At 50.5% G+C, this 14,526-nt stretch overlaps 1 protein-coding gene across 7 annotated transcripts in view; it reads right to left on the bottom strand.

The window, feature by feature from the left end:
- LOC141172043 (guanylate-binding protein 3-like) overlaps nucleotides 1-14,526 on the bottom strand; it is a 369,874-nt gene that overhangs the window by 342,407 nt on the left and 12,941 nt on the right. For 6 of the 7 annotated variants that reach the window (XM_073655827.1, XM_073655829.1, XM_073655828.1 and 3 more), the window contains exon 2: nucleotides 3,911-3,997. The exons of the other annotated variant lie outside the window; for it this stretch is intronic. In XM_073655827.1, coding sequence (XP_073511928.1) covers nucleotides 3,911-3,997 — 87 coding nt within the window. The remainder of the gene's footprint in view (nucleotides 1-3,910; nucleotides 3,998-14,526) is intronic. 7 annotated transcript variants of the gene reach the window in all.

Genomic DNA, 14,526 nt, shown 5'->3' with positions numbered 1-14,526 from the left:
AAAAGGAAACATTTAGAGCGCAAGCAGTCGCAAAATGTGGGAATTTAGTGTGGCCTGTGGGGCGTTGGCTGCGTATTTGCGCTTGCATTCCAAGGCCTGGGGTATGGACATCTGATTTCTGCGCTGAGACAAGGACGTGGACGTGCTTCCTGATGCTGCTACTTGAGAGTGTGCAATAACAGGTGCAGGGCTGGAGGCATCTCGCATGCACCATGGACAAGGGATTGGCTTGCATGCATAACAGCGGAAGAAGCAGTGGTGCCACCCGCAGACACTGTTCCTGGACCCTGGGGTTCGGCCCACAAAGATGGGTGCTTTGCTGCCATGTGCCTGATCATGCTGGTGGTGGTAAGGCTGGTAGTTTTGCCACACCTGCTAATGCTGGCCTGGCAGGTGGTGCAAATGGCCTTTTTGGGGTTATCAGCAGAGTCTTTAAAAAACAATCAGACTCGGGAAGACCGAATAATTGTACAGGCCACTTCCTTCGAGTTGATGTTATGGGGAAAGGTTGCCTGACTTATGCCTGCGGCCACCACACTGCTTCTTCCTGCCTGTTGGGGTGCTCTGCCTCCCTCGCCCTGTGTGCTGCTGTCCTTGCTCTGCATGTCCTCCTGCCAGATGGGTCAGTTACTATATCATCCACCACCTCGTCTTCCACTTCCGCACCCTGGTCCTCCTCCTGACTTTCTGGCAATTGTGTCTCATCATCATCCACCTCTTGTGACACTTTCCCACCGTCGCTGCTCAAATATTTTGGCATTGCTACATGCGATCTCCTTTTGCCCTTCTTCAGGTGGACCGGGCGAGAGGCCCGAATCTATAACTGGAAAAGTGAACAGCTCTTCGGAGTGTCCAAGTGTGGTATCAGCTGTTTCCGGGCACTCGACATGGTAGGAGGAAGGAGGATCAGGGTGAGGAATATGCAGTCCAGACTTACGGCTACTGAGACTTGACCGTGTGGAAGACAGGGTGGTGGTGGCAAAGTGACTGGAAGCATTCAGCTATCCAGCCAACAACCTTTTGACACTGCTCTGGGATCAATAGTGGTGTGCTGTGATCCCCTGAGAATTGGGACAGGAAGGTCGGGCGAGAAGATGTGGGTGTTTGTTGTGGCACAATTTCAGCTTGCCCACTGCCTCGGCCTCTGCATGCACCATCACATCCAGTGTCACATCCATCCTTTGCCACGTGCCTTGCGCAGTTTAAATGGAGGACAATATCTTCCACGCTCACTACAAGTGGCTGAATTTGGAGCAAACTTATATGTGATCCGTGTGACAGACAAACCACAGTTTTAAATACTTGGCCTGTAGGTAACTATTTTGAACAGCAAACCATTGTCAAAAACTTCGCTGGCACACTGGCACAAATTTTTAATGGAGGTCAGAATTGGCAGAATTTTCTGAAAACATATATGTGATCCGTGTCACGGACAAACCACAGTTTAAAATACCTGGTCTGTAGGTAACTATTTTGAACAGAAAACTGGTGTCAAAAACTTCGCTGACACACTGAAACAAATTTTTAGTGGAGACCAGAAATGGCAGAATTTACAGAAAACGTATATGTGATCCTTGTGATGGAGAAACCACATTTTTAAATAGCTGGATTTTTACCACTGTAATATGGAAAAGACCTGGCTGTATTCTGCAGTGCCAACAAGCAAATGGCGCAGAAAAACGGTGTTCTCTGGATTGCTTTTTAAGCAAATAATGAGGATTAAGATCCAAAAAAATTATTCCTGGCCCCTGAGACCTGGGCCTATGTCTAGAAATGTCTAACAGCAGCAGAAGGCAGAACTGGAATGGAGCCTCTTTTGCTATATGCACTGCAGTCTGCTATATACACTGCCTGCCTATATACCCTGCCTGCCTGATATCTCTGCAGATGGATTAGTCCTCAGAAGGACTGTTTGTTGAGATGGATATGTGTAATATACTTCTTTCCTACCTACACTATCTAATACACAACCAAATCTCTCCCTGTCTCAGCAGCACCTCTCCCTACACCTCCTAATTGTGGAGTAGTCTGACGAGCACAGCGGTGCCAGGTCTGATATAGACCTGATGACACTGTGGGGCCAGCTAATTACTGTAATGCCCACAACCACCATGGCTGCGGCATTACAGTGAGTGCCAGGCAATCCCTGCATGTTCATTGGCTCTCTAAAGAGCGCCAAGCATGCAGGGAGGAGACCCGAGCATCCGCCCGAGCATCTCGCAAGTACTCGGCGAGCTCCGAGCATCTCGAGCACTGAGATGCTCGGGCAAGTACTGAGTTCTTGAGAGTATGCTTGCTCATCACTAATTGTTAGTTATAATAAAACTTCTTGTAATGAAAAACCAAAAAAATAAGCCGGAGCATGAGTTGGTATACATGCAACTTGTAAGAGCATGTTCACACTGCAGCAATGAGGAGATGCAATGAGCATTTCTCTGATATCCGCCGTCAGTGCACAAAGTAACAGGTATGAGAGCGCAGTCAGCGCTGCTCGTATAAGATAAAGCTGACAAGCAGCGAGGTTACCAGATGCTTTCTTAGATGCTCAGATGCTTTCTTACTTCATGCCTGATGAAGAGACCTCAGTCGTCTGGAAAGCTGCTGTGTAATGTTAATTATTTTATTTTGTTAGTTATTAAAAGCGATCATATCCACAAGATTATTATATTGTTTCTCCTACTGAGACCCATCAATCTTTAGATCTATGAGTCTCGCTGGCAGCAGCTCAGAGACATCACATGGAGCGTCTGGTAACCTCGCTGCTGCTTGGCAGCTTTATCTCATATGGGCAGCGCTGACTGCGCTCTCATACCAGGTACTTTCTGCACTGACGGCGGCTATCAGGGACGCGCTTACTGCATGTCCTAAACTCTGCTGGCCACAGTGTGAACAAGCTCTTACACGTTGCATATATACCGACTATAGGGTTCTCTCTCTGTGGTAGGCATTAGGCATTAGGTAGCGTTCACACAGGCAATGCAGTTTTGGTCCAAACACGTGAACCTTTTATTGCTTTCCACAGAATGCACAGCAACAAAACAAACTCATAAACATAAATCCTTAGCCTTGCCCTGTCTCTTTAACTTCAATACACATTCAATCAGGAGACTGCGTTGAATAACTTATGAGAATGGCTAGCCTAAGTACAGTATATGACGGGATATCCAGGTCATCTAATCAGAACATATAGAGCTAGGATTTAACCCTAGCCTGGCTTTGATACAGAACATATCCCCCCTCTGCCCAAAGCCGGTGGCTGGGCACCATCTGCCAACATAAAGAGCCTACAGGGCTTTAAATTGACCCAAACGTGAGGCTCATGCTTGAGGACATGAGGGTGACTTAGTAACTCCAACAACCAGCCCTTATTTAGGGCGGCAAAGTTCCTTCCAATTTGACACCTGCAATGTTGGCTTCTGACCAGGCCAACCAGCAAAGGCTTACAAGCAGGTCCCTACTCTTCCAGGGTTTTAGTAGGTTGTTATAATATATAGGAAAGGCCTTTTCCCTGGTTGGTGTACTTTACAGTTAACTTGTCGCACCTTTTCCACCATCCCATAAGGTCCCTGCCACTTGGTAAGGAACTTGCTCTCCCATTTCTGCACTAACACAAGTATTTGATCCCCAGGCTTATACTGTCTCTCTCGAGCTGAGCGATTATACCCTCTGGATTTTTACTCTTGGGCCTTGAGGAGGCGCTCTTTTACCTGGACCCATAGAAGCGCCGGAAGGACACGAAACAGCCGTAGTCCATGAGTGAATTTTCGGTGTATGGGACTTCAGCAGTCCATATGATCATGATATTGGATGAGCCGAGTTGTCGGCTTCCAGGAACCTTACACCCAATAATATTATACATCATTTATTTACTGTGAACAGAATCTTATTATGTCGTAGCATTATCTCTTACCTGAAGGGCTGATCTATATTCTGCAACGAGGGTCTAGGTAAAGTCGGTAATACAGGCACAAAGCGCGGTTGGGTTCCAGGCCCTGATCTAGTAGAGATAGAAATATGGAGGGATAGATAATGACAATTCAACTAGTAGTCTAAACACCTACCTGCCTAAATAAAGTTGTGTGCCCACAATGAAAGTTAGGTGATTTTTTGACACTGCGCATTTTCAATTCTTCGGCGAATTGGATTTTTATGACACGGATGCGTGTTTCAAATCCGCAACATGTCAACTTCTCTTGACGGTATTGTGAGTTTTTGTGCGGATTTTCCCCATAGACTTGTATTGGGTGCAGAAAATCCACAAGTAAAAAACGCAAGTAATCTGCACATCACTGTATGACAAAAGTTTTGTCAAAGCCAAATACAAGTGACTCGCCCCCTGGGCCGTGGGGTACTCGGTAACCGGGCCGGTCGATGCTGGGGGATGTCACAGTGGCGGTGACCCGGTCCGTCACCCAGGGTGGTCAATAAAAGCGGTTTTAAAGAAAAGGGAATAGAGTTTCTATATATAATGTTTGTGACGCCACCTGTGGTATGCGACTATATGGAGCCGCCGCTGTGGAGCAGGTCCTCTGGAGCTGATGTTAATGGAGCAGAGTTGGTTCAGCTCTCTACAGGTAGAGCTGAGCTCCAGGGCGGTGCGGTGATGGTAGATGATGAAGCAACTGTGGTTGTGCAGTGTGGTGCAGGGGATGATGGCACAGCAATGATTCACAGAGACAGTGGGGTGCAGTCTTCAGGGTTTACTCACAGTTCTGTCTTTGCTCCTGGTTACAACTGCCAGCTTATAACCTCCCACGTCATGCTGCGTTCACCGGGCAGGGGTTCAGCAATTCCTCAGGTAATTCCAGAGTGCCTGACAGGACCCCATTCTAGATGTCTTTCTCAGCCGTCTTCCTGCGCTGGCCCTCATCCTTCTTGCCCTGCACCTCCCAAACAGAGTCCCAAGCCGGTATCCTCGGACCTTTCTGGGCAACCTGGAGTTCCCTGGATCCTATGTGGTTACCTTTTTGGCGACTTGAGTGCGGATGCGGCAACTACTCCCTGAAAGAGTAGAAGCCTCCGGTTTCTAGCTTAACGTTGTAATTCTCACTAGTTAGGGGCCAGTCCCCTTCTGGGGCTCAATCCCTCCACCGCCTGGTAGATTCGGGCGTACGGGTTGCCTCTAGCACTGCCCGTACCCCGGGATCCCTTCTTCACTCCTGGAGCCTTCCCTCTGCTCCCGTTCCTTCCTCCTCTCCTTCTCCTGGGCCTCTCTCACTCAGGCCCGCGCTTCCCTGAGCAGAGCTCCCGCAGAGTTCCTGCTCCCAATTCTTCCTCTGACTCAATCTCCTCAGATTCCCTCTAGAATGTTCCACCCTCTCTTTTATATTGCTTCTTACTGAGCTCCCCTGAACTACTTCCTCCTCCCACACCCACTACATGGTTCCCCCTTCTTTGGTTCCCCCCCACTCCAGCCAGGGACAGGGCTCAGCAGAGGAGCAGCGCATCTTGCCCCTCCTGCCGGTCTGTAGTAGTGTAATGTTGGATGCAGGTGTTAGGGTCCCGGGCAGCACTCTATCCTTACCTGAGAGTGAGATACCACACCTCTGGTTGAGATGCAGTACCTCTGTGGCGATTGAACCCGCAGGGGCGCCACACAAGGAAGTATCAAAAACAAACCAGGTTTGTTTAAAGTATGACATACCAAAAAGAGACAAATAATGCAGCATCAAAAAGGCAATGAAAACGCATATAAAAACGCACTCAAAAACCCAATGAAAAAATGCAAGAAACCTAATTTAAATAATTTCAAAAATAAAAAATTGTTCTCCAGCGATGGCAGACAGTTAACATTCCATCTTTATTGTAGAAATATTAAAATCCGTATGCACCGGTTCACAAGGAATATCCAAAGATACAAAAACCAGCGCATTTCAGCGAGATGCCCCTTAGCATGGTATGTGAATGAGACCTTAGTGTTTTCCTAAATAAGTACACATCCAAAAAGCTCCAAGGGTGTGAGGTGCGACATCGCACATTCAAGTGTATTGACATACAGTTGAAAGCAATGATGCAGGCGGGAAGCTGTCCACTCTTTCCCCGATCATTCTCTCTCGGCGCCTGACGTCTCAGCCAGTGGGTGCGATAACGTCACTTCATCGGGGGTAGTGGAGCTGCGGAGGAAATGCACTGCAGAGACTGGAGCACCAGTGATAAGGGGAGAGGTGAGTATGTATTTCTTTTTTTAGATCAATGAGCACATTGTGGTGACCATAATTCTGTATGGAGAACTATAGGGTGTGCATTATACTGTATGTACTGTATGGAGGACTATGGGGGTGCATTATACTATATGAACTATATGGAGGACTATATGGTGTGCATTATACTATATGTACTGTATGGAGGACTATAGGGTACATTATACTGTATGGAGGCCTATGGACAGTGCATTATACTATATGGAGGACTATGCGGAGTGCATTATACTATATAAAAGCCTATTGTCACGGTCTCCATACTTTCCTTGTCTGCTATGTTACTATTGTGTGGAGGCTGTCAGTCTGTTTTCTTTTTGCTGGGTGGTTTCTGCAATCATCTGTGTTCACTTCCCTTGATTAGTCTTCTACTTAAGCATGCTAGCTCCTTCACCCAGTGTCAATTGTACACTTGCTGTTGCCTGTGTAGGACTGATCTCTCTGTGCTCTGTGCCTGACCCAGCCTGACTATTTTCCCTTACCTGGATTTTGACCATTTGCCTGTTATCTGACTATTCTTTTGTCTGCTCCCTGTGCACTGCCTTGTCTTTCTGGTTTTCCTGACCCCGGCTTGTGTAGTGGATTATGTCTCTGACTTGTTGTACTGCGCCATTTTCCTGGACTTGACTTTGGATTGTTTGACCTCCCTCTATTTATCCAGTAAGTAGTACTTACATAATATTTCTTTCAGTAATATTAGTCTCTTCTCCCCTCTTCTGAGACTGTTATTTCTGCAGTGACTCGTGTCACTTTACAATTGACCGTTAATTTTTTATTTTTCCCACCTATGGATCTGTTACGTACTTTGTGTGATCAGGTTGCGAGTCTGACTCAGTTAGTTCAGGATCTGGCCTTGGAACAACACAAACTGGCATCCTCACAGGCTCAGTTACAAGACCAGATTTCTGGTGCATTTACTGCTCTCTCCTCTCCGACCACTATCATGACTTCTGAACCATCTGATGTATCTTTGAGTCCCCCTGAACCGGCTATAGCACTCCCTGACAAATTTTCAGGGGAGAAAGATCGGTTCAGAATTTTCAAAGAGAGTTGTAAATTATTGTTTACCTTGCGCCCTCGGTCATCAGACAATGAGTCACAGTGGGTGGGAATTATAATGTCACTTCTGCAGCGGGGGGTGATCCCCAGACTTGGGCATTTTCTCTACTTGGGCTTATAACCCTGATAGCCTCGGACCCCAATGTCCGGTTGTGTGATTCTCTCAGCCAGGATCGGCTCTCATCGCCTCTGTCCCTGGCTCGCAGTCTCTCCTCTGCCTCATGGACTCCTCAGCTGCTGCTGACCTGTCCCTTTTCTCTGAGAACCCTTCTGGTCACTTCAGAAGTGGGTTCTGGTCTCTCTAACCCTGCCCCAGTTCCAGCTTTTATAGGGGCAGCCAGCTCCCCCTACTGGCCTGGGACAGGAGGTGCTGCATGCTAATTGTCCCTAACCAGGGAACCTTCCTCCTGCTCTCAGACACAGCCTTTAATATTTGTGGCATCCAGGCCTGGGGTGACACATTCCCCCCTAGTAAAATTTAGTACTCCGGACTAAACAGGAAACACAAATACAGGGTATAAATTATAGCATAACATAAATACAAGTACATTTTGTCCTTAAGGTCACGGCGCTTCCGTGACCGGGTGTCCATGTCACCCAACTAGGTGAAGTCTTGAACCGTGCGGGGACCTGTCTCCATAAACCCCAAGTTCCTGGCCTTGGGCATGGCGACAAGGCTGAGCTACCTACTTTGGACCACAAGAGAGCCACGCCGGACAGGTTTTTCTTCTGTGGCCATCTTCGCAAGAGGGCACCAAGTGCAACTATCTACAAGACAGTTCCGGCCATTCAGTGTCCATGACCTGTCAGTCCATCGTACTAGGAAAACTGGAAAAACCTTATTAATAACCAGGCAACAAACATAAAACATTTGCAATATACAACATTTAGATCTTCCAGCGAGCTGGTAGTTGACCCCTAGTGCTCCGGGTTGACCTGCGTAACCCACTGTCTGGTGGTGGTCTAACCTGGCTTTCCCCACTAGCATTTAGGGTACAGCTACTAGCTGGGTTTACAGGCAGTGCAGGCAGCTGTCTGCGGGTCCTTTGGTTTACCGCAGGCATGGCAGGCTCACTGTCAGCAGAGGGTTGACTCTCCTGGGCTGCTGGCATGGGTTCTTCTGCCTCCGGGGCTGCTTGTTCCTCTTGTTCTTCCTGCTCTCCTGTAGGCTCCTGCTTGGTTGGTTGAAGGAAGTGTAGGACGGGTACCACTATTACGTCGTTTATCCGAGTCCAGGACCAGGGGAACTCTACGAGAATGGTGCTGACCATTTCTTCCTTGTCCACTGCGGGCTCAAGGTCATCTTGATCTTCACTTGGACTCTGCAGTTGCTCGGGGCACCGTTTTAGGTGGTCTCTGAAGACGGTGCTAGTGGTTTCTCCTCCATCCTTGGTAATTACACATACCTTCGGGTTGTTGTGGTCGGACTGCAGTACTGTGTACGGGTCGCTCTCCCACTGGTCATCTAGCTTGTGAAGCCTTCTCTTCCGCTTCAGGACCTGCTCACCAGGTTCCAGGGGACCAGCAGGGGCGTGTTGCTTGAAGAGCCTCTCTTGCTTTTCTCTCGCTTGAGCCAGACTCCTCTCCACACTCTCCTGTACCTTCTTGTACTGTAGCCGCCGTTCTGTATCTTAGTCCGCGTCTGGGGAGGTGTCCTCGGGTGTCAGGACTCCCATCTCCAGGTCTACCGGCAGCTTACCTGGTCTTGCTCGCATCAGGTAAGCCGGGGTGCAATTTGTAGCATTCACCGGGATATGGTTGTATAAGTCTATCAGGTCTGGCAGCTTCTCCGGCCACAGGCTGCGTTCTTCCAGGGGCAACGTCTTGAGGAGATCAATGACGATATTATTCATTTTCTCACACAGCCCGTTGGTTTGCGGATGGTAAGGCGTTGTCTGAATCTTCTTACAGCCGTAGAGGTTGCAGAACTCCTGGAAGACTTCAGCCTCAAACGCTGGACCTTGATCTGTCAAGACCTGTTCCGGATACCCGTGTGGACGGCAGAAGTGTTGTTGGAAGGCTCTGGCCGCTGTTTGGGCTGTCAAGTCTTTAACAGGAACCACCACCAGGAACCGGGAGTAATGGTCCACAATCGTGAGGGCATAGATGTAGCCGGACCGGCTTGGAGCCAACTTCACATGGTCTAGCGCTACCAGCTCCAGAGGCTGCCTGGTAATGATGGGCCTCAATGGAGTCTTCTGGCTGGCACGGTCCTTCCTTCTGAGGTTACATGGGCCGCAATCTCTGCACCATCTTTCTATGGCCCCTCTCATTCCTATCCAGAAGAACCGCTCCCGTAACAGGAACTCCAGTTTCTTCCACCCAAAGTGTCCTGCTCCGTCATGGTAGGCCTCCAGGACCAAAGCCGCATCTCGCCTGGGAACTGCTACTTGCCAGGTTAACTCGTGTGTCCAGTGGTTGACAAGCCTTCTGCACAGTTTACCTTCGTAGAGAAAGTCTGCTCTTCTCCTTCCACAGCTGCTTAGCTTCCTCAGGGGCATCCGGATCGGGATAGGCATCTGCCTGAGTCAGCATTTCCTTCATCAAGCGAACTGCAGGGTCACTATCCTGCATTTCAGCCCAGCCGTGGTGAGGTTAGGGATTGAACATGACGGTTGTCGAGTCTTTGTCTTCTACACGGTGGGAGTACTGAGTGGCCCCACACCAGTGGAATGCAGGGAGCTCTATTTTCTCCAGCTCGTCTGGACCTTCTCCCTCATCGGGCAAGTGGGGCATTCTCGATAGGGCATCTGCATTGGCATTGGCTCGGCCTGCCCGGTTGTGATGGTGAAGTCATAGTTTGCTAGCCGGGCCATCCACCGCTGCTCTAGGGCACCAAGTCTCGCAGTGTCCAGGTGCGTCAACGGATTGTTGTCCGTGTACACAGTGAACTTCGCAGAGGCCAGGTAATGCTTGAAACATTCCGTTACGGCCCACACCACTGCCAAGAACTCCAGCTTAAAGGAGATGTAATTCTCCGGGTTTCTCTCGGTGGGCCTCAGCTTCCGGCTGGCGTACGCGATCACCCTTTCTCTGCCCTGTTGGTTCTGTGACAGTACGGCTCCCAGCCCCACATTACTGGCGTCTGTGTGGAGAATAAAAGGCTGGCCATAATCAGGGTAGGTCAGGATCTCATCCCCCGTGAGGGTCATCTTCAGCTGGTGGATGGACTCCTCTTCCGGCTTGTCCCACTTGAAGGGTGGCTTTTGGCTTCTGGTCTTAGATTGTCCTATAAGGAGGTCCTGCATAGGGGCTGCCATCTTGGTGAACCCGGGGATGAACCTTCGGTAGTAGCCTACCAACCCGAGGAACTGCCTCACTTCTTTTATGTTAGAGGGGCTTGGCCAGTTCTTTATTGCCGTGATTTTGTCAGGGTCAGGGGCTACTCCTTCTGCACTCACCACGTGTCCCAGGTACTGTACCTTCGGCTTTAACAGGTGACACTTCGATGGTTTCACCTTCAGGCCATAGCCTGCCAGGGCCTCGAACACCTTGGCCAGGTGCTTTAGATGGTCCTCGTAAGTCTTCGAATAGACAATAACATCGTCCAGGTAGAGTAGGACTGTTTCAAAATTCCTATGTCCTAGGCAGCATTCCATCAGCCTCTGGAAGGTCCCTGGTGTTTTGCAGAGCCCGAACGGCATACAGTTGAATTCACTGAGTCCCATCGGGGTGGTGAAGGCAGTCTTCTCCTTGTCAGCCTCTGCCACAGGAACCTGCCAGTACCCGCTAGTAAGATCCAAAGTAGAGAAGAAGTTAGCTGATTTTAGTGCAGCTAAAGACTCCTCTATCCTAGGTAACGGGTACGCGTCTTTATGGGTGATACGATTGACCTTTCTATAGTCCACGCACATTCTCATGGTACCATCTTTCTTTTTTACCAAGACTAAGGGAGCTGCCCAGGGGCTACAGCTATCTCTAATGACCCCAGCTTCTTTCATTTCTCTCAGCATGCCCTTTGCGTTCTGATAATGTGCAGGGGGTACAGGTCTGTGTCTCTCTTTTATTGGTGGGTAGCTCCCCGTGGGGATGTGGTGTTCCACTCCCTTTACTCGGCCGAAGTCTAGCGGGTGCTTACTAAAGATTCTCTCGTACTCCTGAACCAGCCGGTAGACTCCTTGTTTTTGGTGCAGGGGAGTGGAGTCAGCACCCACATGGAGTTTCTGGCACCAGTCCTCCTTGTGTTTCTGGGAGCCATTATCCTCAACCGGTGGAGATGGAGGCAAGGGTTCCACGACCTTGATTGCAATGTGTTCAACAGCATCAATTTGGCTAATGTAGCGTACCGGGGCAAGTGTACTTCCCTTTCCCCAATGTTTAGAATGCGGACGGGCACCCTCCCATGGCGGACATCAACCACCCCCCGGGCTGTCAAAATGGTGGGCCTGCTGTCTGAGTACACGGGTTCTACAATGGCTTGGTAGTCTCTTCCTCTTAACCCGATTGCAGTCCGACACCAGATCATCATTTCGCTCTTGGGAGGCATGGCGATGGGGAACGGGTTGCTCATCCTTACGCTACCGATCTCACCACCAGACAGTTCTACCTGTTGCCGTCTCATCAGGGCTCTTATCTCTTTCTGGAGGATCCTCTGTTGGCTGGAGCTAGCATTCATCGCCACCTGCTGTAAAATTACAATTATCTCTGAAAGACAATTTTCAATCACGTTAGTACCCAAAGTTATTTTAGGGTGACTTTCACGACGGTCAATGTCCACAATAATCATCCCCTGTGCTGGCAGTTCAACTTTACCAATCTTGATGGTCACCTCTTTGAACGCGGGCTGGCCATTGCTGGCGATGATGCTCAAGTCATTGTCTGGATAGCGGGTTATGTCAGTGTCACTCCAATACTGCCTAAAAAGTACATAGGGGATGGTAGTTACTTGTGACCCAGTATCCAGCAGTGCACTCATGGGGATACCGTCCAGCACTACGGGTAAAACTGGGCGTCCCCCTACGTACTTATCATGCCAATTAGACGGGCCTGGTGACCTTATGCCTGGGGGTTGGCCCTCTGCCCCAGGTCGGCCCCATTTAAAGTACAGTACCTGGCTATGTGTCCTGGCTGGTTGCAACGGTGGCAAATTGGCTGTCCATCCTCAGCGTAGCGGTCTGTGGGCCTCTCTCTGAATGACGGGATCCTCCTCTGCCGACGCCACGGGACATCCTCCGGACTGGAAGCCAGCTTGATTAGTCCTGACGGTTCCATCTGCAACGACTGTACGGTCCTGGTCAATGCAGCAACACTCTGTTAGTTCTTGGACCTGATGGTGCAGGTTTGCAGGCGGGGATTGGTTTAGGGCCTCCGCATCTGCCCCCACAAGGTCTGCAGGGTAGGGCGCTGCCTCCTGATGGTAAGTGATGGCAGGGCGCCGGGAAGCTACAGTGCCACCTGGTGCGGGTTCTCGGAGCACCCGGATGGCCCTATCTTTGAACTGTGCAAAAGTCAAATCGGGGTTTTGTAGGGCCTCCTCAGCTGTCCAAGACTTTACCTCCCGCTGGGCCGCACCAGTTAACTGCCCTATCAGTATGCTTACTTTCTGTTCTTCTGTCAGGGGATAAACTTTGAACAAGCTATACAGCCTTTCTTTAAAGTCCCCCAAGGTATGCGACTCGCCGGCATACTGTGGCAGCCAGGCCGCTCCGGGGATATAGGGCATGGAAAATGGCATCACAGCTGCAGCAGCTACGCTGGTGGTAGAGGGTCCCTCTACGTCCGACATCTTCCTCCCCCCTAGTAAACCGTGGCCTACCTTCCGGCGATCCCCTTCTGTAGGCCACGGCTCCGCTCGCGATGCTCTGGGCGAGGACCTTGCGTCGCTCGGTGATGACGTTGGCGTTCACTGGATCTCCTTCCAGGACCTTGCACAGCATCTCAGAGTAGGGCGTGGCTTCAGGTCTCGCGCGTTTTTTTGACGTCCATGCCCCTCTTCTTCCCGCGCGGCATCCCGAAGATGGCGCCCGATGGTGGGAAACGGCTCCGGATGGCGGGAAATGGCCCCGAATGGCGGGAAACTTCACTCAGGTATGTATAAAGTCTTTTTCAGGCACGCAATACCCGTTTGTGGCGGGTTGGTCACAATCCTGCCGACTACACCAAAGCTGACTTGCCCCCTGGGCCGTGGGGTACCCGAAACCGGGCTTCTGTACGATGCTGGGGGTAGTAGTGGCAACCCGATTCCGTGGCTCAGGGTGGTCAGACCAAATTGTGGCAGTCTATCAATCAGTGCTTTAAATGTCCGACTACGCCACCCGTGGATTGCGGTCAGGGATAACCGCCGCTGCAGGGCAGGCCACTGGGGCTGGTGTTGGTGTGCAGCACAGAGATAGGATAACTCCCCACGGGAGGAGTGTAGCCCTAGGGTAGTGTAGGAGGATGTTGGGGGTGATAGTGCAGGCCGCAATAGTAAGAGTTCAGAGTCCGCTTCAAACAGTTCAGGGTCTTTATTGTAGATATTATTAATGACCCAACAGTAGTACCGGTTGGGAATGGGCCTGGGTATCTGAGAGCATTCGGGGAACCCCACTGGTCAGGGTGAGTGTGTAGGCCTACCGTTCTCTCTATGCTCTTTCTGACTATCCCCCTCTTCGCGGTGTAATAGCCCACGTACCTGAGCTGGCCGTGTACTTCTCGCCTGTATGGCTTGCGACTCGGGCCTTGTGTACCTTTTGCTTTCTCTTTGCTGTACTGGTCCCTCTGTGTGGCGGAGCCTCCAGGCTTCTTAGGCCAAGGGACCTGAAATCCCTCGCGGGTTGGTTCTCTGCTGCTGGGCTTATAACCCTGACAGCCTCGGACCCCAATGTCCGGTTGTGTGATTCTCTCAGCCAGGACCGGCTCTCATCGCCTCTGTCCCTGGCTCGCAGTCTCTCCTCTGCCTCACGGACTCCTCAGCTGCTGCTGACCTGTCCCTTTTCTCTGAGAACCCTACTGGTCACTTCAGAAGTGGGTTCTGGTCTCTCTAACCCTGCCCCAGTTCCAGCTTTTATAGGGCAGCCAGCTCCCCCTACTGGCCTGGGACAGGAGGTGCTGCATGCTAATGGTCCCTAACCCGGGAACCTCCCTCCTGCTCTCAGACACAGCCTTTAATATTTGTGGCCTCCAGGCCTGCGGTGACACAGAACCTCTGGAGGTTGGAGCGGCCAGCTCAAGGGTTAAGGAGAGGAGACGCCGTCTGGAACTTGGACTTTGTCTGTATTGTGGCCAAGCTGGATATCTCTTAAAGTATTGCCTGTTACGACCTGCAACGAATAAGCCGTCGGGAAACGAC

This window comes from Phyllobates terribilis, unplaced genomic scaffold (assembly GCF_046119375.1).
Source record: "Phyllobates terribilis strain yellow unplaced genomic scaffold, ASM4611937v1 Scaffold_12__6_contigs__length_324123572, whole genome shotgun sequence".
NCBI lineage: Eukaryota > Metazoa > Chordata > Amphibia > Anura > Dendrobatidae > Phyllobates > Phyllobates terribilis.
The sequence above is the reverse complement of the archived record's forward strand: the minus strand, read 5'-3'. Positions and strand labels throughout refer to the sequence as shown.